Consider the following 23,748-nt stretch of genomic DNA (forward strand, 5'->3'; position numbering starts at 1 on the left):
AAAGGTGAAAATGTAAGTTCTCTTCTGATTTGTATATGTGAATAATGCGATATCAATCTGTCCAACCAGGTGGGCGGTCAATATTGGTTGCTTACTTAAATAGCAGGCGAGAACAAAATTGTCAGTGATTGGTGCAGACAGTTGATGTGTATGCCTCACCTTGCCACGTGTCTACCTCCTCTCATTTCATGCTTGACACAGCCTCAGCAGTTGCAGGTAAGATTATCTGTTTAGAACTCCTTCCAGCCATTATATCTTAACGTGTTCTAGTGGCATTTTATGAAGATTTGTGTTAAAGTTTTCATCCGCTCTCCCTATATTAGATGCATATAAAATAATCTGCAGGACATGCTAATAACCTTTCGGGGTTGATGTTTGGTCTGTGATAATTATAATGCCTAGATTAGTTTGTCTCTGAATGAGCTTGGGACCGCAATGCCTTAAAATAACCAAGAGACGCATCCATTAGTGGGCAGTCTTTATTCGATGTATTTCATGAGTGCTTCACATTTCTTGATAAAAAATCAGCAAAATTACAAAGTCAGGCATTTAATATATTCTGAGAAACCTGAATTAAAATGAAGTAAGCCTTACTTACCATGCATCGTACAATAAACAATTGCAAAGACTGCACGGAAGTGAAAACACTTCATAATATATTGGAAAATAAAATACACTTGATGTATCGCAGCTGAGAAGAACGCACAGAAACTGGGAAGCGTCATGCAAAGCTTAGAAAACTTAGAAAAGTAAGATGAGCACTAATTAAGACAGCATGTAGTATTCTCGTTATGGAGTAAAATATACAAGATGTGCTTTTTAGTTCTATTATATAAAGTGACAGTTATAAGAAGTGGGAAAAATAGTTGTATGAACTGTGTTACAAACATCAATGTCTTTCGTTTAAATGTGTCCGATTCGGTCGATAGTGAACAACTTTGATTCTCTATATGTTAAGCATCCTCCATTTCGAAGACGACACAGCGATAACGTCAAGCATAAGCGTCTTCGGACGCACAAAAGGCAATGTCATCCGGGTAGAGTAATAAACTGAAGACACTGTCCAATATTGTCACTCCACAGTCAAGATTGTTCATTTCATTAGCAAGATCGTTCATGAAGATTGAAAAAAGTGTAGGGGAGAGCGCGCAACCCTGTCTAACTCTGGAGGGCACACTAAACGGGCTAGTGAGATGGCCATTGATATTCACTTACATTATTGTCGTACATTGTTTTCATACCTTCGTAGAATTTACCTGTTGTACCTAAGAGTTGACGTTTATACCACATACAGTCTATCAAATTTATCGACAGCTTTCATAGCGTCGATGTAGCAAATAAACGTTGACTGTTCTTTCTTTCTCTTGTGAAGCACAGAATACATTACATAACATAAACGTCCAAAGGCCGGGCGGGACAACTTAGGAACGGCCAGCGAGTCCTAACTTGAGACACAGAAGGGAGCAAGCTGCAAAGACATATTTTATATCATTGGAAAGATCTCGAGGAGATGAACACGAAACGTTCATGTGTCAATGTGTTCACGTGTTAATAAGCTCACAAATTGGCTCTGAAAATGCATCTCTGCAGAAATGTCTGGTAGAATTGTTTTTCAGCAGAAATTTCTTGCAGAATTTGTTTTTCTTGCAGAAATGTCTGGCAGATTTTTTTTATTTCACTACCAGAATTATCTTAATATAACAAAATTAGAGAGTATAAGTAATGATACTGCTGCGTGAGTGGTAGTTTCATGTTTAGCCCTAGTAATAAGCACTTAGCGTGATCAACTGATCTGATATTTTTGTTTCGCTACCAGAATTATCTGATTCGGTTCGGTAGCAAATTATCAAAAATGCAAATTAAAGCTATGAAGTTGAAAAATAACGCGATTAACAAAACTCTTCCCCAGCGCTGAGGGGAAAAGTTTTTTCACCACCCACAGGCCCATGTGCAGTGATTAGCTTGAACCGGGAAGCCAATTCGTATAAACACTAGTCATGTGTGCAAGATTATCTTTGTAGTCGAAGTGGGAGAACAAGGGATGTTGCTTGTGGTTACAAGCATCCTGGTTCGGCAGTAATAACAATACACTGGTACAGTACCTGCATATTTGGAACCCATGTTTAAAAAAAAAATGTGTAGTATTAGAAATGCTAATTTCATTGTTCAGCCTGAAAACTGAAATGTTTTAACTCCTGTATATGGAAACATAGAAAATATATTGATTATGACAAGCAGTCTATGTCACACATGAAGCGCAATGTCTGATTATAGTCGCCTGTCACTCTGCTTGTCTGCTAATGACAATATGCAATACTCAACTTCAATCATTGGACAACTTAAAGGGGCAATGATGCGGAGCGAATAATGTTTCTCGCCAACGGTCTAATTACGAAACCAAGTTGCAAATTGGTCAGCACCCGCTCCCTCGACCGTGACGGACATAAGGACTGGGCTCCTGTCCATATTAGCAGGACTTCTTCACCCTAAAAAGTGAGGAGGCCGGATGCTCATCAGATGATGTTATTTAAAAATATCCATGATATTCCTTGTCTGATCGTAACAAAATATCCCATCAGTGTAGTTTTTTTCGGATGCTTGGATAGTATAGTGACTGATCCAATTTGATCCTATTTCTGTGTTTTTAACCTCGATATTTAATCATGTTATGTGAAAATATGATGTCAGCATGCACGTAGCAAGCCATTTGTTTCAGTCAAAATAATTGCAAAGTTTTACATTTAGATAGTTTTGATGGTCTTTTTGTTGGTTCAGCTGTGATAGTAAATATCATACGTAAATTTTGGTAGCTGTGGTAGCTACCCCGGTTTATTATTTATGATAATAAAAACACACAGTTAATTTATATGAATTCGTAAACTAAAAACGATGACTTTGCCTTTGGTAGAGAAATCTGAAAATTATCTTACGTAAAAAACTAGGTGTAAACCTATTTACCCAAGTACACAGCAAATGCCTGTATGTATTCCTTATGTAACGAAGTTCCGTTGGTATCCTCAAAACAGTTTCAGCCCATAAGTGTTTTCAGGCTGCATGCGACACAGTGATTACATCTTCCTTGCTGTAACTCGCGTTTGATCGTGTAAACCTATACGTGTTATTTGTCATCATTCTCTGGATGGTCAGTTAATGACTTTATAACAGGTATAATTAGTAGTAACACCACTTTGGTTACTCATCAAAGGTTCCCATTTGGCACTTCTCCTGTCTAAAGTGAATACTCAACATTATAAATTAAGGTCTGTAGTGGCAAATGTATTGCATGTTATGTAATATGTGCATGTAAAAGATGTAAGAGGGTTAATCCGCTGAGTTACAAAAACAAACATCGATCAAAGGATTAACCGATAACAAACTGATTGATTAATTACTTTTATCTTCCACAGCGGATTTGTCAAAAGGCAGTGTGTGTAGATGTACAAATCTATACTGACTACACCTTGTCGTAAAGTGCAAGTGTAAAAACAACATCCTCCCTTCAAAGAATTAACCACCATTGCGTTGATTGATTGCTCATTATTGGTTAACTAAATTACTTAGAATGGCGGACATCATACAATAAGTTGCCAGGTGTGCTATCTTGGGTGACCAATGAGAGGTTTATCAGGTTTTCACCAATGTGAAAGACGTGAAACCGTGTGTTACTTTTTCGCAAATTAGACTGTTGCAAGACACACGACACAGAGCAGGATTATTTACCAGCTGCAGATCAATGGAATATCGTTCTTTTATGTGGATATTGATGGATACATTCCTGAACAAGGTAGTAGCCTGACAGTGTTCTATAATATTAGTCTGTCTTACATTCATTATTTGCATTTTAATTTATTTGTTGTAGCATTCAGCAGAATCTATTTGACAGAAAACACACACTAGATCGCGTATGTGTGTAACATAGGATCCACATTGGCAATCTATACAATGCATAAACGTTGCTGTCATGTTAGAAATTTATATATTAGTTTGTATAAGCAGACTGTGTGTTCTTTCATTAAATTTCAAAATCATACAAATATGACAGTAAACTAATTAGGGTTATGAGACAAAATTTAGAGACGTCAATTGGCTTCGTTATCTTTCCCGCCCTAATAGTTTTTTTTACCATTTCTACCACTGGCAGATGATTAACCTTCAAAGTGTTTCATTTGTTTTCATAATACCTTTGTAATGAAGTAAAATTACTTGACCTTAGTTGATCTGTCTATAATTAAACTCTCAGTTGCGCATACGGACTGCGCAGCAGAGGTCACGAACCAGTCACGAATTCTGGGATATCGTCCGGGTACTCACGGGAGAAAAACAATAACAAATGTTTACACCAGTCCACGGAAATCGCTCCGCATCAGTGCCCCTTTAACACCTATCAAGCTATACACCGTAAACAAACTACATTGATTTGTGGCTCGTACACCTGGGGTCTGTCTCTGGCACATTATGTAACTACACAGACAGACAGGTGCGATTCCTGTACACATGACATGTTATTAAGTCTGTGGACTGCAAACAAACCACCTATATTTTTCCCGGATGACTGGGTCGGACGGAACTGGGTGCAAACTCAGATTGTCAGTTTTAAGGTCTGTATGTACAAACCCCAACATTTCAATATATAATATTTATGGATAACAACTGTTTCGATGTGTATGCTTAGACGTGGATGGATGAATCATAATGATTGGAATATATTCAAACTGTTTAACATTGTATTTTGTGAGAATCCACGAGTGACTAACATAATTCTTTCTCTTCCTGTTTGAAAAACATGTAACTGATAATATGCCGACGCTACAGTAGGACAGTGATATAAACTGTCATCATCACAGACACATTTATACAATTTAACATTTCAGCCACCGGCACTTTGTTACGAAAACACGCCAATCAACTTATCTTACTAGCTTCTGTCATGATGGGACGATAATTCACTCACTAGGGTCTTGGTTACAAAAAGGTAGGAATAACAAATATAAAGGGGATATTGTACTACATTAGTCATTCTTGAATGGGATTAACAGGTGTGAAAACTCGGTGGCCACTTCGGCATAAATCATTGTTTCAACGAGGCAGTTATTGTCACTTTGAACACAGATGCATTGTCGCATAGGTATTGTTTATCATCACATCTGATACGCTGGTCTTTTCGGGCATGTTGATGAATTCAAATTATGGCTCACATGTCTTACGTTGTTAGTATTGTAAGTATGTAGTATATGTCCGGTTTCGTCTCTATTCGCCTTCAACCCATTTCGCATACAAAAACAATGTAGGTTTATTGGGATTGGAAAATGCACCCCACTACTGTTAAGTTAATCTTGCACGACGTCAGTCTTCTAAGGAGTTACAAATGTGTTATAATGAAACGGATGGGAATAATGCATAAGCCTTTTAAATTGTAAAAACTATAATGAAATACGGTCAAATTCACACTGTAAAATATTCGGTTGTATTAATAGGCTTTAAACAGGGGAAAACGACATCATTTAAAGAAAGTCTATATTAAATTATATAACGATGGTGTTTAATCTTATACAACTAAGATAATTCTGGTAGCGAAACAAAAATATCAGATCAGTTGATCACGCTAAGTGCTTATTACTTGGAATAAACATGAAACTACCACTCACGCAGCAGTATCATTACTTATACTCTCTAATTTTGTTAAATTAAGATAATTCTGGTAGTGAAATAAAAACATTCTGTCAGAAAATTCTGCAAGAAAAACATTTCTGCCAGACATTTCTGCAGCAATGCATTTTCAGAGTCAATTTGTGAGCTTATTAACACGTGAACACATTGACACTTGAACTTTTCGTGTTCATCTCCTCGAGATCTTTCCAATAAACTATATAAACTATGTCTTTGTAGCTTACTCCCTTCTGTGTGTCAAGTTAGGACTCGCTGGCCATTCCTAAGTTATCCCGCCCGGCCTTTGGACCACTTATACAGAGCTAAGTAAAGGTCACATACAACGTAAAACACAGCTTTGCAGATTCTGATACCTTGCGGTATGCGCCTACCGTAAACGTATCGTTGAAAACGTAAATTCAGCCTATAAAGTTGATAAAAACGCGATGAAAAAAAGCCCGCGAAATCGGAGTTCAAACGATTCACTAAACTGAAAGTGGTTTCAAAAGCTATGCTGCGCTGCACCCATAACATATGCGCGGTGAGTAGGTTCCCGGAGTTTGAAACAGTATGTAAGCCCGGAGTATGAGGTCGTGAGCAGTAGCCTTGGTTGTGTACACAAACAAGTAAATAATCTTCTCGTTACATTAAAAAAAACCTTGTTGATTGTGGTAAGCAGTCTCTGTCACAGAGAAAACTCAATGTCTGGTTTATTGACACCTATAAGTCTGCCTGCCTGTCTGCTAAAGACAATATGCAATTCACAGCTTCAATCATTTTTCTCGCCAGCGGTCTAATTTCGAAACCAAGCTGCAAATTGGTCAGCACGTGACGGACACGGGGACTGGGCTCCTGTCCGCATTAGCAGAATTTCTTTACCCTATTCAATGAGGATGACCATTACATGCCGTTATTTGAAAAAAAAATCCGTGGTATTCCTTGTCTGTTTGTAATAAAATGTCCCAGTACTGTAGTTTTTTTTTTTGATGCCTAGATGGTATAATGACTGATGCAATTTGATCCTGTATCTGTGTGTCGATATTTCATCATGTCATGTGAAAATATGATAGGCACGTAGCCTGCAAGCCATTTGTTTCATATAAGTCCGATAGATTGCAAAACTTTATATTTAGATAGTTTTGAGGACTAGCCCAGCTGTCATAGCAGAAATCACATGTAAATTTTGGTATCATCTATGATATTATCTATGCTAATATAACACATAATTATTAATTTGAATTGGTAGAGAAATCTGAAAATTTCTGAAAAAAATCATTATACCTAAGTACACAGCAAATGCCTGTATGTATTCCATATGTAACGAAGTTCCGTTGGTATCCTCGAAACGGTTTCGGCGCATAAGTGTTTTCAGGCTGCATGCGATGCAGAGGTTACATCTTCCTTGCTGTAACCCGCGTCTAATGGTGTTATTTGCCAGCATTCGCTTGATGGTCAGTTAATGAATTTATAACAGGTGTTGTTAGTGGTAACCCCACTTGGATTATCCGACAGGTGTCCCTTTGGCATTTCACTTGTCTGGAGTAAATAGTCAAAATTATAAATTAATGTCTGGTGTGGCAAATGTATTGCATGTTATGTAATATGTGCATGTAAGTGATGCAAGAGGGTTTATCAGCTGGGTTACAAAAACAAACATCGATCTAAGCATTAACCGATAACACGCTGATTGATTAATTACTTACACAGCGGATTTGTCAAAAGGCAGTGTTTATATGTGTGAATTTACTAATCTGTACTGTCTACACCCTGTCGTAAAGTGTGAGTGTAAAAACAACATCCTTCCTTCAAAGAATTAACTGCCACTGCCTTGATTGATTGCTACCTAATGACGGACATCATGCAATAAGTTGACAGGTTTGCTATCTTAGGGTTACCAATAAGACTGTAGTGTAAAACATTCTGAAACGATGTGTCACTTTTTCGCATATTAGACTGTTGAAAGACACAAGACATACAGCAGGACCATGCAACAGCTGCAGGTAAAAGGAATGGCGTTCTTGCATGTGGATTTTGATGAATACATTCCTGCACGAGGAAATATCCTGACATTGTTGCTAGAACTTTAGTCTTTTTAAAATTTAACATCTGCATTTTGTTTTAATTTATTCGTCGTAGCATTCAACAGAATATGCATTACAGAAAATATGCACTAGGTCGTGAATAGCGGGTGTGTGAAATATGATTCACGTTGGCAATCTATATAATGTTTAGATATTACAGTCACAATATAAATTCACCATAAGTATAAGCCGACCGTGTAGGTTTTTAAAATAACATTCAAACTACATACACATGCATCAAGAAACTAATTATGGTTATAAGACAAACTATTAATACGTACACCGACTTCGTTATTTTTCAGTCCTAACCATGTTTTACCACTGGCAGATGATTTCAAAGTGCTTCATTTGTTTTCATAATAATGACTTCAGTTTTCTTGACCAGTCTATACTTAAACTATCAATTGTGCATATGGGTGGCACAACAGAGGTCGCGAACCAGTCACGAATTCTGGGACAACATCCGGGTACTCACGGGAGAAAAAACAATAACAAAAGAAACAACCAGTCCACGGAAATTGCTCCGCATCAGGCACCCATGAAGAGCCACTGCTGGGTAACGCTAAGTGCTTCTCCCGTGTGGACCCGGGACAGGGTGTGTCCACAGCACCCCATTGCTGATCGTAAGACGCGAGCAAATTGGACAACCTGTTGGCCGTGGATTGCGCCCCTGTGTCGGTGGAGGAGGGGTTCCTGGTGGTTGAGAGCAGTGGGTTCCTGGAACAGTGTCCCTACTGCTCAACACACCACTTTGGCCCTGACTTCACCTAGACGGGTGGTAGAATGGGCCCGATGCTATCAATCGGCTGGTCGCGCCTTGCCCCGAGCGTGAAGACGTTTATGTTTATAACCATTGCTTATTTTGTTATGTCTCGGTCTGTTCTAATATACACTATCAGGTTAGAACTAATATTGTCTAAAGTCCTATGCCAGAGGGCGGTGGCTGATGGGCCAATCTGGCATTATTGACCTCCAGGTTCTCTTTGTCTTTGGGTAAATGTCTAGGGCAGAACCAGCCTTTCTTTTACTCTGTGTGACTATTGTAGCTACCCGTGTCTCTCTTGCTGGAGTATAACATCCCCGTAACACTAGTGTTTGTAGTCGGTTTCCACTTCAGCACTGTCCCTATTGACACTCCATGGTGGGTGGGAAGTGGGGATGTTGAACGATTTTCCTTATCATGGCAACCTTCCTCACCATTGGTTCTGGGTCGAAAAACAAAAGAAGACATATATTAGATACAGATGATATTTCTTCTTCTGAAGATGAAAGTGCCTCTCAAAGTAATATCGACTCATGGGCACGGTTTCTGGTGGTCAATGGAGTTGCTGGAGCACCTCTCAAGATTAACCTTTTGTTGTGTCCAAGGCTGCTGAAGGGATTTGTGGAGATGTCAAGAATATAACGCGTCTCAGAAATGGATCTGTGCTTGCTGAATGTCCACGACGTCAACAGTCAATTAATCTCCTCAAAGCAGATCATTTTGGAACTACTGAGATCGCAGTCTCTGTTCATAAATACCTAAATTCGTGCAGGGGTATCATCCGTGATCGTGCCAGATGTCTTTCTGATATGCCCGACGATGAGAGAGCATCAGAGATCAAATCTCAAGGAGTCACGTCTGTGAAAAGATTCACCAGGAAAGATCAGGACAAAACTGTCCCAACCACTTATCTTCTTACGTTTGCACCTCCTACAGGCTTATTATTTAAATATCGGAGTGGATGTATACATACCAAATCCACCCCGACGTTATAATTGTCAGAAGTTTGGGCATGGGGTCAGGTCGTGTACTAAGTCTCCAACGTGCTCCTGTTGCTGTAAAGATCATGAAGGCACTACCTGTACAAGTGCCATTAGGTGTGCTAACTGCCACGGCGAGCACTCCTCCTCATCAAAATCCTGTCCTGTCTATCATAAACAATCACAAATACTCAAACTCAAGTATACCAATAATACTAGTACTTCTTTTTCTGAAGTAGATAAACCACTAACTCAACAAACTCCTACACCTCCCTCCACAATCTCGTACTCTGCTGCCATTTCCTCCCCAAAGTGCACTTTGGACAGAGCGTGTCAAACTGACATCTGCTGGGCCACAGACAAACAATCACTGACTCCAACTGCTAAACAAGGTAACAAATTTACCATGTCTGCATCACAGACTGACGTTCATATCGAACATGAGACTGCATCCAAACCAGTGCTTGAATCTGAAACTGATACAGCAAAGGTGTCACAAAAAAGCAGAGAAAGGAAACAATTAAAGAAGAAAAAGTCAAGGAGCCTCCAACATACAGAGGTACCTTCCCCCTGAACATTCCCTGTAGTGGTTCATAACACCTATGAATCTTTAGACATGGAAGTCAGTCCATCTCTACTAACCCGACGGAGAGGATCTTCCTCAGGACCACTATCTCCAGTTCAACCTCCATGAAATGTCCTTTCAATATTCTTCAGTGGAACTGTAGAGGCCTTAGAACCAACTTCAATGACTTACAAGTATTAATTCAAGATTTCAAACAATCAGCATTGTGCTTGCAAGAAACCTATCTCAAATCCACAGATACATTTGATATCAGACAGTATGATTCCTACAACTGTTTCTCACCTCCAGGTGATAAAGCAACCGGAGGATCTTCAATTTTATTGAACCATAGAACTATACACAGTCATGTTCCTCTCAATACCCCTCTCCAGGCAGTTGCAGTCCGTGTTACTCTAACATATGGTTGTTCCTTGTAAGTTCCGCCATCATCGTCTATACAACAGTCTGATGTTCAGATGCTTTATGACCAACTCCCAAAACCATGTCTTATTATGGGATACTTCAGTGGTCACAATCCGCTTTGGGGCAGTAATGATACTAATGCAAAAGGAAAGATTCTTGGGGATTTTTTCATGAACACTGATTTATGTATTTTCAATGACGGTTCTAACACGTATCTTCATCCTGCAACTGGTTCATACTCCTCTCTAGATTTATCCATTGCGCATTCCAGTATATACAATGAATGTGAATGGGAAGCACCCGATGATCTTTGTGGAAGTGACCACTTCCCTACCATACTTTCAGCCATAAATCGAAGTGATGCTGCACCATCGTCAAGGTGGAACTTTAGCAAGGCAAACTGGTCTTTATTCCAAACGTTATGTGGAAACAGATTAAAATCTGATTTCTTTCTAATTGAGTCGGATCCTATTCAGATGTTGTCTGATGAATTGAACTTGATTGCTGATGCTTGTATTCCAAAGTTCTCAACAGTTCCACCCATTCGCAAGCCATGGTTTACTATTGACTGCAAACAAGCTAGAACGGCTAGGACAAAAGACTGAAAAGTACTTCCGTCAGCACCCAACAGTGCATAACTTCAACCAATTCAAAATTTCACATGACAGGGCCCGTCGTACAGTTAAACAAAATAAACGACAGTCGTAGCGAAACTATGTTTCCAAAATTAACACACGAACACCAATTTCAAAGATATTGAATATGGTGAAAGATAAAATAAGATAAGATGGTGAAAGATAAAAGGTAAAGGTTCTAAATCTAGTGTTCACCATCTCAAGGATGGTGACAGTCTTTTAACAGAAAAATCTGACATTGCTAATAAACTAGGTGAAACATTATTTAAACACTCATCCTCATCAAATTATTCACCAGCTTTTCAGAAATTTATAAACCAGCAAGAAAAAAAGACAATTAATTTTAATTCAGATAATGGCGAAGATTATAATGAAAACTTTTCCATTCATGAGCTCCATACTGCCCTTGAGCAAGCTCATGACACTGCCTCTGGACCCGACAATATTCCTTATCAGCTCCTTAAACATTTCCCTGAATCATGTTTAGAAACATTATTGAATATCTTTGATAGTATATGGACTTCTGGTAGTTTACCTCCATCATGGCGAAATGCCATAATCATTCCTATTCCTAAACCTGGCCGGGATCACACAGATCCATCTAATTACAGACCAATTTCTTTAACTAGCTGTGTTTGCAAGACAATGGGACGTATGGTTAATAATCGTCTAGTTTGGCACCTAGAAACAAACAACCTAATCACTGACATTTAATGTCGTATTACGATCGGTCATCTGGTACGCTTAGAATCTTTCGTGAAAAATTCCATGCTAAATAAACAACATGCGGTATCGATTTTTTTCGATCCTGAAAAGGCATAAGGCATATGATACGACGTGGAAGTATGGCATTTTGAAGGATCTCCATTGTTTTGGTTTGAGGGGCCTTTTGCCCCTCTTTATGTCGCAGTTCTTAGAAGACAGACAATTTCAAGTCTGAGTGGGATCTACCCTGTCTGATCATTACAATCAGGATCAGGGTGTCCCAGAAGGAAGTATTTGTCTGTCACACTGTTTAGCATCAAGATAAATGGTTGATCAAAAGTTTTAAACGATTCAATTGATGGATCACTTTTTGTGGATGATTTTAATATTTCTTGTCGCGATAAAAATATGCATACTATTGAACGGCGAATGCAGTTGTGTTTAAACAAGATAAATATATGGTGTTTAGAAAACGGCTTTAAATTTTCCAAGTCCATAACCAACTATATACATTTCTGTCGTAAATACAAACCTCTTAAGTACCCTGAGCTATATCTAAACGGCACACCTATTAAAGTTGTAAAGGAAGCTAAATTTCTGGGTCTTATATTTGACTCCCACTTGACGTTTTTGCCCGCATACTAAATCTCTGAAGGCCCTCGACTTGATAAAAGTTGTTTCCAACTCAAAATAGGGAGGTGATCAAACCACCCTACTTCACTTATTCATATCACTCATTCCCCAGAAACTTGACTACGGTTCTATTGTATATGGTGGAGCCTGTAAAAGCAGCCTCCAACTGTTAGATTCTATCCATCATCAAGGTCTAAGATTATGTCTTGCATCTTTTCGAACTTCTCCTGTTGACAGTCTCTACATCGAGGCAGATGAGCCGTCTCTTACTCAGCAACGTAAAAAAGATTATCTTTACAATATGCTACAAAACTATCCTCTAACAAATCTAACCCTGCATTTAACTGTGTCTTTGATGCCCATAATGAGGATTTATGCAATAAGAAACCTTCTCTTATACCGCCTCTTGGGATCAGAATTAAACCTTTCATTTCTGCTGCCGGCATTGAGCTGGAAATTATGTGTTCTTTCCGTCTTGTTTCTTCTCCTCCTTGGGAATTAGTTAGACCAGAAGTCGACCTAACGTTAACCACATTTAAAAAAAAACCAGAAACGAATGAATTACAATATAGACAAGAATATAATCAATTAAAACATAAATATAGGAATTATAAATCCTTATTAACAGATGGATAGAAGCTGCTACTGTCATTGGATCCAGGACAATATCTTCTAGAATACCGGGTAACAGTTCTATTTTCACTGTAGACGTAAACGCCATATTAACAGCTCTTAAATATATTCAAAGACACCCTAAACATAAACAATTAGATTTGCTAAATGAATTGTAAATAGGTAAATATTTTATAATTGGAAGATTGAATTAGTAACTCAAAACATTAGTGGCTGTACCCTCAAAGGGGGTCGAAGTACTGTAAAATCATTGTTCCCCTGAGAGGGTACTTAAGTCCAAAAACATTCAATGTAAATTTCAGTCTATAGCCTGTTTTTAGATTGTTTTGTCTAAATAGTGATATTAGTTTTAACTTTCCGTGCTAGTTTTAACTGAAATTGTGATATTCTAGTTGTTTTACTGTCCTTCGTTGACAGCTTTTTACCACATGCATATATTTCATTTAAATGTTAAATGTTCTCGTCACGATATGGCTGAGATATTGCCGATGTGACGTACGTTACATATTAACTCACTCACTGTTCTGTGTACCAAAGTGGAACCTGAAATCATTTGGCTACAAGTTCTACCGAAACATGGCATCGCTCAAATATAATTCCCTTCGTGATGACCTCAAGCTGTCTCCAGCCCGCAAAAGATTTAAACGGTATCTCAAAACCTTTCTTTTCCAAAGGGGCACCCGTGAAATTTCGATGGAAGTGATGGTACGCCCCTCAAAGTTAATCATTTCGTTATTTCAAAAATAATTGAAGGCATTTGTGGACCTGCTAATAATGTTACACTCTAGAGTCCGGTTCTCTTCTAGTTGAATGTGCAAGGAAACAACAGTCTCAAAATCTTTTCAAGTCTCATCTCTTTGCCAAAACTGAGATTGTCGTATCAGTCCACAAGACCCTAAAGTCATGCAGAGGCATTGTACGTGATCGTGCAATGTGCCCCGCAGATATGTCTGAAGAAGAGAGTGTGGCAGAAATGAAATCTCAAGAAGTAGTCTGTAAAACGGTTTACAAGGATAGAAGGTGACAAAACCACAAAAACAAACAAGTACCTTTTCACCTCTGCCCATACTAAGATTCCATCTTCTGTTAAAGCAGGATATTTCAACATCGGTGTGGATGTGTACATACTCCGTTATTTCCAATGCCAACAATTTGGTCATGGTGCAAGATCTTGCAAAAACACCCAGGTATGCCCTGGTGTAGTAAAATTCATGATGGCACAGACTACACTGATAACATCAAGTGCCCAAATTGTAAAGGTGAGCACATGTGCTCTTCAAATGCATGTCCTTCTTTCGTTAGACAGACACAAATTCTGAAAGTCAAACATACTAATGACATTTCCTTTGCTGATGCAAGGAAACAGGTTGATAATAAATTATTTGCTTTACCCACTACTCTCCGCTACAGTCTCCTCATCCCCGGGGCGGTGGGGTAGCCTAGTGGTTAAAGAGTCCTCCCGTCACGCCGAAGACCCGGGTTCGATTCCCCACATGGGTACAAGGCGTGAAGCCCATTTTCTGGTGTCCCCTGCCGTGATATTGCTGGAATACTGCTAAAAGCGGCGTAAAACTAAACTCACTCAGTCACTCACACTCCTCATCGCCACTCAAAACTGACTCTGGTTGTCAAACTGATATAAACTGGACCTCGTATGACCAAGTTATGTATACCTAGTCAATGCTGAACATACTATTATGTCACCAGCATCATCATACACTACTCTAACAACAAATCCTTTACCACTACCTAATACGACATCTGAGCACATGAACCTGAAAGGAAAACAATGTCAAAAAATAGCAGAAACAACAAAGATGAAAGGAGGCCAGGGTCCTTAAACATACTGAGGTGCCTTTACCATTAAAAGTGCCTGTCGAGGTTCAAAACAGCTATGAACCGCTAGCTATGGAGACAAGCCCTTCACAGCCATCTCAGCGTAAAGGGACTTCGTCTTGTGCACGCTCTCCTATTGAGCCCCCATGAGTTCCCCTCATAATATTATCCAGTGGAATTGCAGAGGCCTTAGAAACAATTTGAATGATCTTCAACTATTATCACAAGATTTTAAACCATCAGCTTTTATTTCACAACAGACATACCTGAACAATACAGACAGTTTTGACTTGCGCCAGTATAACTCTTTTCATTCCTTTTCACCCTCAGGTGATAAAGCCACTGGTGGCGCCTCTATTTTGGTGAGACAGGGTGTTATTCATAGCCCTGTTCCCCTTAAAAGCAATCTTCGGGTTGTTGCTGTACGGCTTTCATTACAAATAACTTGTACGCTTTGTCGCTTGAACATTTCACCATCTTCAGCTGTTGAGCAGTCCGATCTTCAGGATCTATGTGACCACCTTCCCCAAACCTATATCTTCATGGGTGATCTTAACGGACATCACCCTTTATGGGGAAGTACTGATACTAACACTAAAGGGAAAATACTTGAAGACTTCATATCTAATAACAACGTATGCATATTTAATGATGGATCAGACGCTTATTTACATCCTGGTACAGGAACGTTTTCTGCACTTGATATGTCACTCTCAGATCCAGATATATACAATGAGTTTGAATGGTCAGTCCATGATGACCTTTGTGAGAATGGCCATTTTCCAACAATGTTCACAGCTATAAATCCTGCTGATAACCCACCTGCAACTAGGTGGAATTTTAGTAAGGCCAACTGGCCATTATTTCGGACACTGTGCACTAAAATCTTGAAAACTGACGTTTTTGTCAGTAATCTGGATCCGATCCAGGTATTCTCTGATAAACTGAAGAGTATACATAGCTAATGAAACTATAGCCAAGTCCTCTGCAACTCCACACGTTTGTAAACCATGGTTTAATGATGAATGTAAACAGGCCAGAAAGAGTAGGAAGAAGGGAGAGAAATATTTTCGGCGGCATCCTACAGTCCATAATTTAGACAAAATTAAAATTCTAAATGCTAAGGCTCGACGCGCCTTCAAGCAGAATAAACGTCAATCTTGGCGAAGTTATGTTTCCAAGATACATTCCCGCACACCAATTTCAAAAGTGTGGAATATGATTCAACGAATAAAGGGCAAATGTTCCAAATCTACTGTCCACCATCGGAAGGATGGTGACATTGCCGATAAGCTTGGTGGAACTCTCGTCAAACACTCGTCTCCATCAAATTACGTTTCCGAGTTTCAGAAATACCAGGAACAGCAGGAGAAGAAAACAATCAATTTTAACTCAGACAATGGTGAAGATTAAAATGAACTATCTTCATTACATGAGCTATACACAGCATTGGAGCAAGCTCATCATACAGCAACAGGTTCTGATGGTATTCATCAAGGCCTGAAACATTTACCGAATCATGTCTGGAAACACTGCTATATAAATATATTTGATATGATATGGACTACATATCTGGATATGATATTGCCATTGTAGTTCCCATACCAAAGCCTGGCCGGGATCATACTGATCCTTGTCTGTAAAACCATGGAACGAATGGCAAACAATAGATTAACTTGGTATCTTGAAACCAACAATCTTATAACAAATATTCAATGTGTTGTCAGGAAACATCGTAGTACCATGGACCATTTGGCACGTCTAGAGTCCTTTGTAAAAAAATGCTATAGTAAATAAACAACATGCAGTATCGATAATCTTTGATTTGGAGAAAGCATACGATACCAGTTAGAAGAATGACATTTTAAAGGACTTATGTGATTTTGCTTTAAGGGGTCGTTCACTTCTTTTCATATCACCGTTTTTAAGCAACGCGCAATTTCAAGTACGAGTGGGTTCAACGCTGTCTGTCTATTATAATCAGGGGATCAGGGTAGCACAGGCAGGTAGCACAGGCACTGTAAGTCCCCATGGTTCCTAGTATGGTGATTTACCTTCAGTTGTTGGTGATCTCTAGCCTGATTTTATATTGTATTGTCTGAATGGTGATATTAGTTTTAACTTTCCACGCTAGTTTTAATCCCATTTGTGATATTCTAGTTGTTTTATTGTCCTGACAGGTTTTCATACTATACATATATTTCATTTCAGTATTAAATGTTCTCACGATATGGCTGAGATATTGCCGATGTGATCTAAATATTAACTCACTCACTCACTGAAGGCATGTTAGAATGTTATATATATCTTCGTGATTCCGCTAGGGTTGTTCTGAATTGTTTTGCGTTTAACACATACATGTACTGTTCGTTAAGGATAGATTCATTTTACAGTAAAACTACTTGCTAGAAACAGATGAGTGTAACATAATTCCTAGTGCACCTAGGAATGCACCTAGTGTTGTGAAAGTCTCGGTGGATTAGTGAAGTACGACATGTAGTTTCTGTTGTAAACGTCTCGGTGGATGAGTGAAGTACAACATGTACTTAATACTGTGGACATCTTGGTGGATGCGTGAAGTAAAACATGTTGTTAGTACTGTGGAAGTCTCGGTGGAACAGTGAAGTACAACATGTACCTAGTGTAGTGGTACTCTCGGTGGATGAGTGAAGTACAACATGTACGTAGTGTAGTGGTAGTCTCGGTGGATGAGTGAAGTACAACATGTACCTAGTGTAGTGGAAGTCTCGGTGGATGAGTGAAGTACAACATGTACGTAGTGTAGTGGTAGTCTCGGTGGATGAGTGAAGTACAACATGTACCTAGTGTAGTGGAAGTCTCGGTGGATGAGTGAAGTACAACATGTACCTAGTGTAGTGGTACTCTCGGTGGATGAGTGAAGTACAACATGTACCTAGTGTAGTGGTAGTCTCGGTGGATGAGTGAAGTACAACATGTACCTAGTGTAGTGGAAGTCTCGGTGGATGAGTGAAGTACAACATGTACCTAGTGTAGTGGTACTCTCGGTGGATGAGTGAAGTACAACATGTACGTAGTGTAGTGGTAGTCTCGGTGGATGAGTGAAGTACAACATGTACCTAGTGTAGTGGAAGTCTCGGTGGATGAGTGAAGTACAACATGTACCTAGTGTAGTGGTACTCTCGGTGGATGAGTGAAGTACAACATGTACGTAGTGTAGTGGTAGTCTCGGTGGATGAGTGAAGTACAACATGTACGTAGTGTAGTGGTAGTCTCGGTGGATGAGTGAAGTAAAACATGTACCTAGTGTAGTGGTAGTCTCGGTGGATGAGTGAAGTACAACATGTACGTAGTGTAGTGGAAGTCTCGGTGGATGAGTGAAGTACAACATGTACCTAGTGTAGTGGTACTCTCGGTGGATGAGTGAAGTACAACATGTACGTAGTGTAGTGGTAGTCTCGGTGGATGAGTGAAGTACAACATGTACCTAGTGTAGTGGTAGTCTCGGTGGATGAGTGAAGTACAACATGTACTTAATACTGTGGACATCTTGGTGGATGCGTGAAGTAAAACATGTTGTTAGTACTGTGGAAGTCTCGGTGGATGAGTGAAGTACAACATGTACCTAGTGTAGTGGAAGTCTCGGTGGATGAGTCTAGTACGACATGCAGGTTTATCTGTACTTGGCGGAGAGTCTATTCGAATCTTGGATGGTACACAATCTCGTTTTCACGTACGTTAAAACAGTTATGTCACTGTATATTGAAATACAAAAGATTTTACATCAACGGTGTTCACTTTATAGGAGTGGATATGTCTTGAAACTGTATATTTAAGGCACTTTACTTCAGTTAGGACCATGAATAGTGTATTACGATTGTCCGTAGAATTTAGTTATATGAAATTTACTTTCAGGATGCGCTTCCTTTTGCTCGGTATGATCCTAACTCTGCACACCTTCGTCAGTACACAAGATGATGGTTTCACCACTGAGGCATTGCAGACATCCGATGATAAAGAAACCCCAAGCCTCGTCACCATGAATAAACATAGATCATGCGACAAAAAGAGCACCGACGCTGGCATGAGTAGTTCACAGAGAGACGAAATCATCACTAGGAATACAAGTTCTTCTACACCGAGGTGCAATTGCACTGATAGTGATGTCAATGTTGAATGTTCTAATGCCCCATCGCCATCACCCGAAGGCTCCATAGCAAACACGGTCATCAGATACGTGGGTTACATCACGGTGCCTGTGTTCTTGGTCTTCAGTCTGACAGGCAACTGCATGACAATCATCGTAATGATCAGTAAAAAGTTCTGGAACTCTCCCTGCAGTATCTTGCTGATTGCCCTGGCTATCTCTGACTCTACCTACAGCATCGTATTCCCTTTCAGCAAACTGTTTGTCAGAGAACTGATTGGATACGATATACGAGCCCTGTCTTCGGTCGGCTGTCACGTTTTCTTCATCGTGCACAAAGGATCCAAAATTGCGTCGTCCTGGTTCATCGTTGCTATATGTGCAGAACGCTTTATTGCTGTGTGGTTCCCTTTGAAAGCAGGGATAATATGCTCCAAAAGAAACACAATGATCGTCGTCCTCGTCATCTCTGGTGCAATCTTTACCTTCACTGGGTTCTGGACCTTCTCGACAGTAATAATCAACGGCATCTGTATTCCAAACTACGCTACCCCTGACACTGCTGTCCTCGCCCGAGTTTACCTAATGGCAGGGTCAGCTGTCTTCTCTGTGATTCCGGCTGCTATTCTCCTCATCCTGACTCCAGCTATTTGTTACAAGCTCATAATCCAGATGAAACTGCGAAGGCAGCTACTAAACAAGAAAGTTGAAGACAACACCTCTTCGGAGATGGCTCGCACGAATGCCATGTTGCTGGGAGTGACCATCGCCTACATCGTCCTCGTCACCCCAACGGCCATCGCTCATAATGTCTTTTTCTCTCTGAACATAAATTTTTATGAGACTAACGATCTTGCCATGACCATCACAAGAGCTGTGTTACAGGTTTGAACAAATAACATTTAGACCATTTGAAACCTAAAAGTGTACCGGGAAATGCTCCGCAAAGAAAATTAGATATATACACCCGAAATATTCAAAACGACACAACAAAGGAAACAGTCGCCGAAGATTTGCAAACCTAAGGTCTACAAACCTACGGTTTTACGCTGTATTTAGCAATGTTTCAGCAATATCAAGGCAGGGGACACCAAAAGAGGGCACCTTTTACCTATGTGGGAATCGTGTTCAAGTCTTCAAAGCGACGAGTGAACGCTTTGTCAACTGGGCTGCATGGTCCCCAGTGTGGTGATCTACCTTCTGTTGTTGGGGGACCCATGAAGTTCCCGGGGTAGAATAGGCCTTCAGCAACCCATGCTTGCCATAAAGGGCGACTATGCTTGTCGTAAAAGGCGACTAACGGGATCGGGTGGTCAGGCTCCCTGATTTGGTTGACACATGTCATCTGTTCCCAATTGCGCAGATCGATGCTCATGTTGTTGATCACTGGATTGTCTGGTCCAGACTCAATTATTTACAGACAGCCGCCATATAGCTGGAATATTGCTGAGTGTGGCGTAAAACTAAAACCACTCATTCACTCACTCTGTTGTTGGGGATCTATAATCTGTTTTTATATTGTATTGTCTAAATAGTGATATTAGTTTTAACTTTCCATGCTAGTTTTAATTGAAATTGTGATATTCTACTTGTTTTACTACGAATATACTCGTCACGATATGGTTGAAATATTGCCGATGTGACGATAAATATTAACACACTCAGTCACTATACAGATAATTCATCAATCCACTTAATCCACTCTTTGGTATTTACTAAGAAGCGTTTCACATAAAACGCAAGTTAAATAGTTTGTAATGGGAACACCTGTATGCAGCATCTTATTAGTTGCAGCGTGGTAGATGGCCTTTATTACTGAACATATTTGTCCGCCTGTATGTATTCATATTTTACACGTTTCAGGTGATGGAACAGTTGAACTTCTCTATCAACTTCTGGATGTACGTGATGTGTAACCGATCGTTCCGAAAGAGAGCAATGGAGGTCCTCAAGTGTGGGAGACAGGAGACGCCACGAACCAGCAACAGCATCCGGACATGTGTTACAGTCGACACAAGCAGCCACACCTCAAGATTTTAACACGCTATGCGTTATAAACCCAGCTGTACCAGTGGAAGCGTACACCGTCATTACTTACAATGCACTAGATATATATTATCAATACTCGCGACATGTCAGAAGTAAACTTGTATCCATGGCAACCTAAGGCAGTGTTTACAAAGGATTCACCTTTTGTATCAGAACGAACGCCTTATGCATGAAATGTAACGTATGAGAACTCCCACATTAGAACTGATATACTTTCGTCTTCTGGTATTAAATCAAAATGAGTATGATTTCATTTTTGTTCTTACTCTTCATCTCACTGTGTGCTACTTGTTATCCATTATGTAGGTGATATAAATGTTTGTTACAACAAATATCATAGAGGCCTCTCTCCTTATTTGATTGTAGCATCTCATGTTTGATAAAGTTGATATCCATAAAGTTGCATGTTTCCAAATATGTGGTGCCAAAAAAAGCAGGCAAGTGATTAACCGCAGTATAGGGAGATGTGGCTTCACAAATGCATTGGTCGTCTTCCTACTGCAATAGGGCCTATGAACAGCAGTCCTGTGAATGCCACACTGTGTCCGAAGTTGTGGTAGAATGTATTTGGTTCAATCTAGTTTGGGCAATCTTCTGCAGGCAGAAATGTTATGGGACCGCACGCCACAAACGATTGAGGATGCACGTATTACAAGTTCTAACTGATAATATAATCAAACAGAAAGAGGTATTTAGTGTATGTGGACAATAAACACAGAATAAATGCAATAGTGAACTGAAAACCTACAGAACGAATTGACATCAGAAGCGGTCTCGGTTTACATTTAACATTTACCGTGGAGACAGAAACATTACACCTGTGAGACTATGGAACACGTGTCTATGTGATCTACACTCTCAATGTTTTAGCTAACGTTACGAGATATCTCAAACAAGACGGGCCAAGATTACTATCTTTTGTGGAAGTATGGGATCCTTGAGGGTGGAGACTGTCAGCGACTCATCAAAGGTGACACTTGTTGGTACTGTGGAGATGATGATCGCGGTGAAGAAAACCTAAACCTAGAGAAAACAGTCACTGAGTCAAAAGAGACAAAAGAAAGAGGTGGGGGGGGGGGGGGATAAATACATGTTATTTTAAACAGTCCTATAACAATCCAATAGACTTCGACACACGCGGTCACGCAAGCAAGTCATTCTTTACATTGTCATCCTTGGCCTTTACACTTTTCTAACGACCATGTGGCTTGAACACTCTGTCAGCTATGCCACCGCTGGCTGATGCTGTAGCACCTCCTACCTTAAACCGATGCAGTCTATACCTGGAAATCTCAGCAGCAAAGGATCAAGTGCTTCAAGAAATACCTCTCGCGATCTTGTTAAGACCACGTTTCTGAGCGCAGAAAACTACAATATGCAATTATAGCAACCACTGTAACAATGTTACTGTCCTTTAAACATGTATTGCAGCTGGATGATCGAAACAAAGCTGTTACATGTTTACTTGTTACTGGATCGTACGCAGCTTCCAAGAAATTCAAAACATCATCTCATTTCACAACAGGGTTTTTAATCTATGGTAACGTTTCTTCAGCCCGTCAGTACATATTTGACGTAAATCTCAATTTCTTTTGTCTCACTACCAGCGTGATGTTTCTTTCTGTGAACCAGGAAGACCAGTACATACAGACGTACCTTCATTTTACCACATTTATTACCAAAAACATGTATACAAGCTAGAATAAAACGTTACAGAGAATCACACTGCCACGTTTAAAAATAATAACTTATTAATAGTTTTGCCAAATCCCTTGTGAGAGAGTGGCCACAGTGCGGAGAGTTTCTGGACTTTTGTGAATCCAGAATTAAATTCTGACGTGTTTAAGTTATATTTTTTTTCTTATCAAGTCATTCAGAACAGGAATGCCACGGTGAAACATTTTTACATGTGGGTAGAGGAAAACACTACATGCGAACGGGTACTACACAGAAAAACACGCGAAATAGTAGTGTGTGTGACATAATCTCAGAGCGTCACATCTAGCGCTTTTCTATCTGTTGAACAACTAACTTGTGTGTGATGGTGCAAACTTCCCCGTAATAGCCGAATAAGGAATTTATCAAATTATCTTTCCTCACTGCATGTCAAGTGCTCATGACTTCAAGAGCTGGTAGACACACCGGTAGTAGTTGGTCTGGCACACATTCCTTCACTGTGCGCGTCTTGTGTAACGTGTTTTGACTCGTCAGCTCATGGAGCCGTTGGAATAATGGGTATTAATATTATGTTTTCTTTCTAAATAATCAGGTATTGGTCTTAGCCTTGCTCCTCGATAAGGTGCTGATTGCGGTGTAAAACAACAATCACACGACAGAAAATCTAAATATAAGTACGAGACAATAATATGGAGCAAAGAAATGCGTTATAAGTGGGTAGAGCGTGCGCATCTGTGCTGTCAGTTCCTGGAGACTGTCGATACCGCTGTTTGCATGGATGTCGCTGGACTCTCCGATCTCCGGGCTACGAGGGAATTGCAGCCTAGTATCTGGCCCAGTCGGTGTCGGAAGGCCTGGCTGCACATCACATACATGAAGAAGTTTATGGAGTAGTTGATCTGTTCCACCACCTACAACAAGCCAGTCATCACTGAGGCAGTTTCTATGCTGACAGTGTGCACAAATCATCAAACATTTCAAGGAAATGGTAGAGTA

General features: G+C 39.8%; 1 protein-coding gene across 1 annotated transcript; it reads left to right on the forward strand.

Moving 5' to 3' along the window:
• Positions 1-4,400: 4,400 nt before the first annotated feature.
• LOC137260247 (alpha-1A adrenergic receptor-like) lies at positions 4,401-21,323 on the forward strand. The gene is made up of 3 exons (XM_067797942.1): positions 4,401-4,598; positions 18,795-19,911; positions 20,890-21,323. The coding sequence occupies exons 1-3, from the start codon at positions 4,549-4,551 to the stop codon at positions 21,064-21,066; spliced, it is 1,344 nt and encodes a 447-aa protein (XP_067654043.1). The 5' UTR covers positions 4,401-4,548; the 3' UTR covers positions 21,067-21,323.
• Positions 21,324-23,748: the final 2,425 nt, after the last annotated feature.

Source organism: Haliotis asinina, chromosome 13, assembly GCF_037392515.1.
Source record: "Haliotis asinina isolate JCU_RB_2024 chromosome 13, JCU_Hal_asi_v2, whole genome shotgun sequence".
Lineage (NCBI taxonomy): Eukaryota > Metazoa > Mollusca > Gastropoda > Lepetellida > Haliotidae > Haliotis > Haliotis asinina.

Excerpts from the sequence above, each read along its gene's own strand:
- LOC137260247 (XM_067797942.1), top strand. The coding sequence starts at position 4,549 with ATGACTGGGTCGGACGGAACTGGGTGCAAACTCAGATTGTCAGTTTTA. Across the intron at positions 4,599-18,794 it reads CTCAGATTGTCAGTTTTAAG|GATGCGCTTCCTTTTGCTCG; the intron begins GTCTGTATGTAC and ends ATTTACTTTCAG. Across the intron at positions 19,912-20,889 it reads TCACAAGAGCTGTGTTACAG|GTGATGGAACAGTTGAACTT; the intron begins GTTTGAACAAAT and ends TACACGTTTCAG.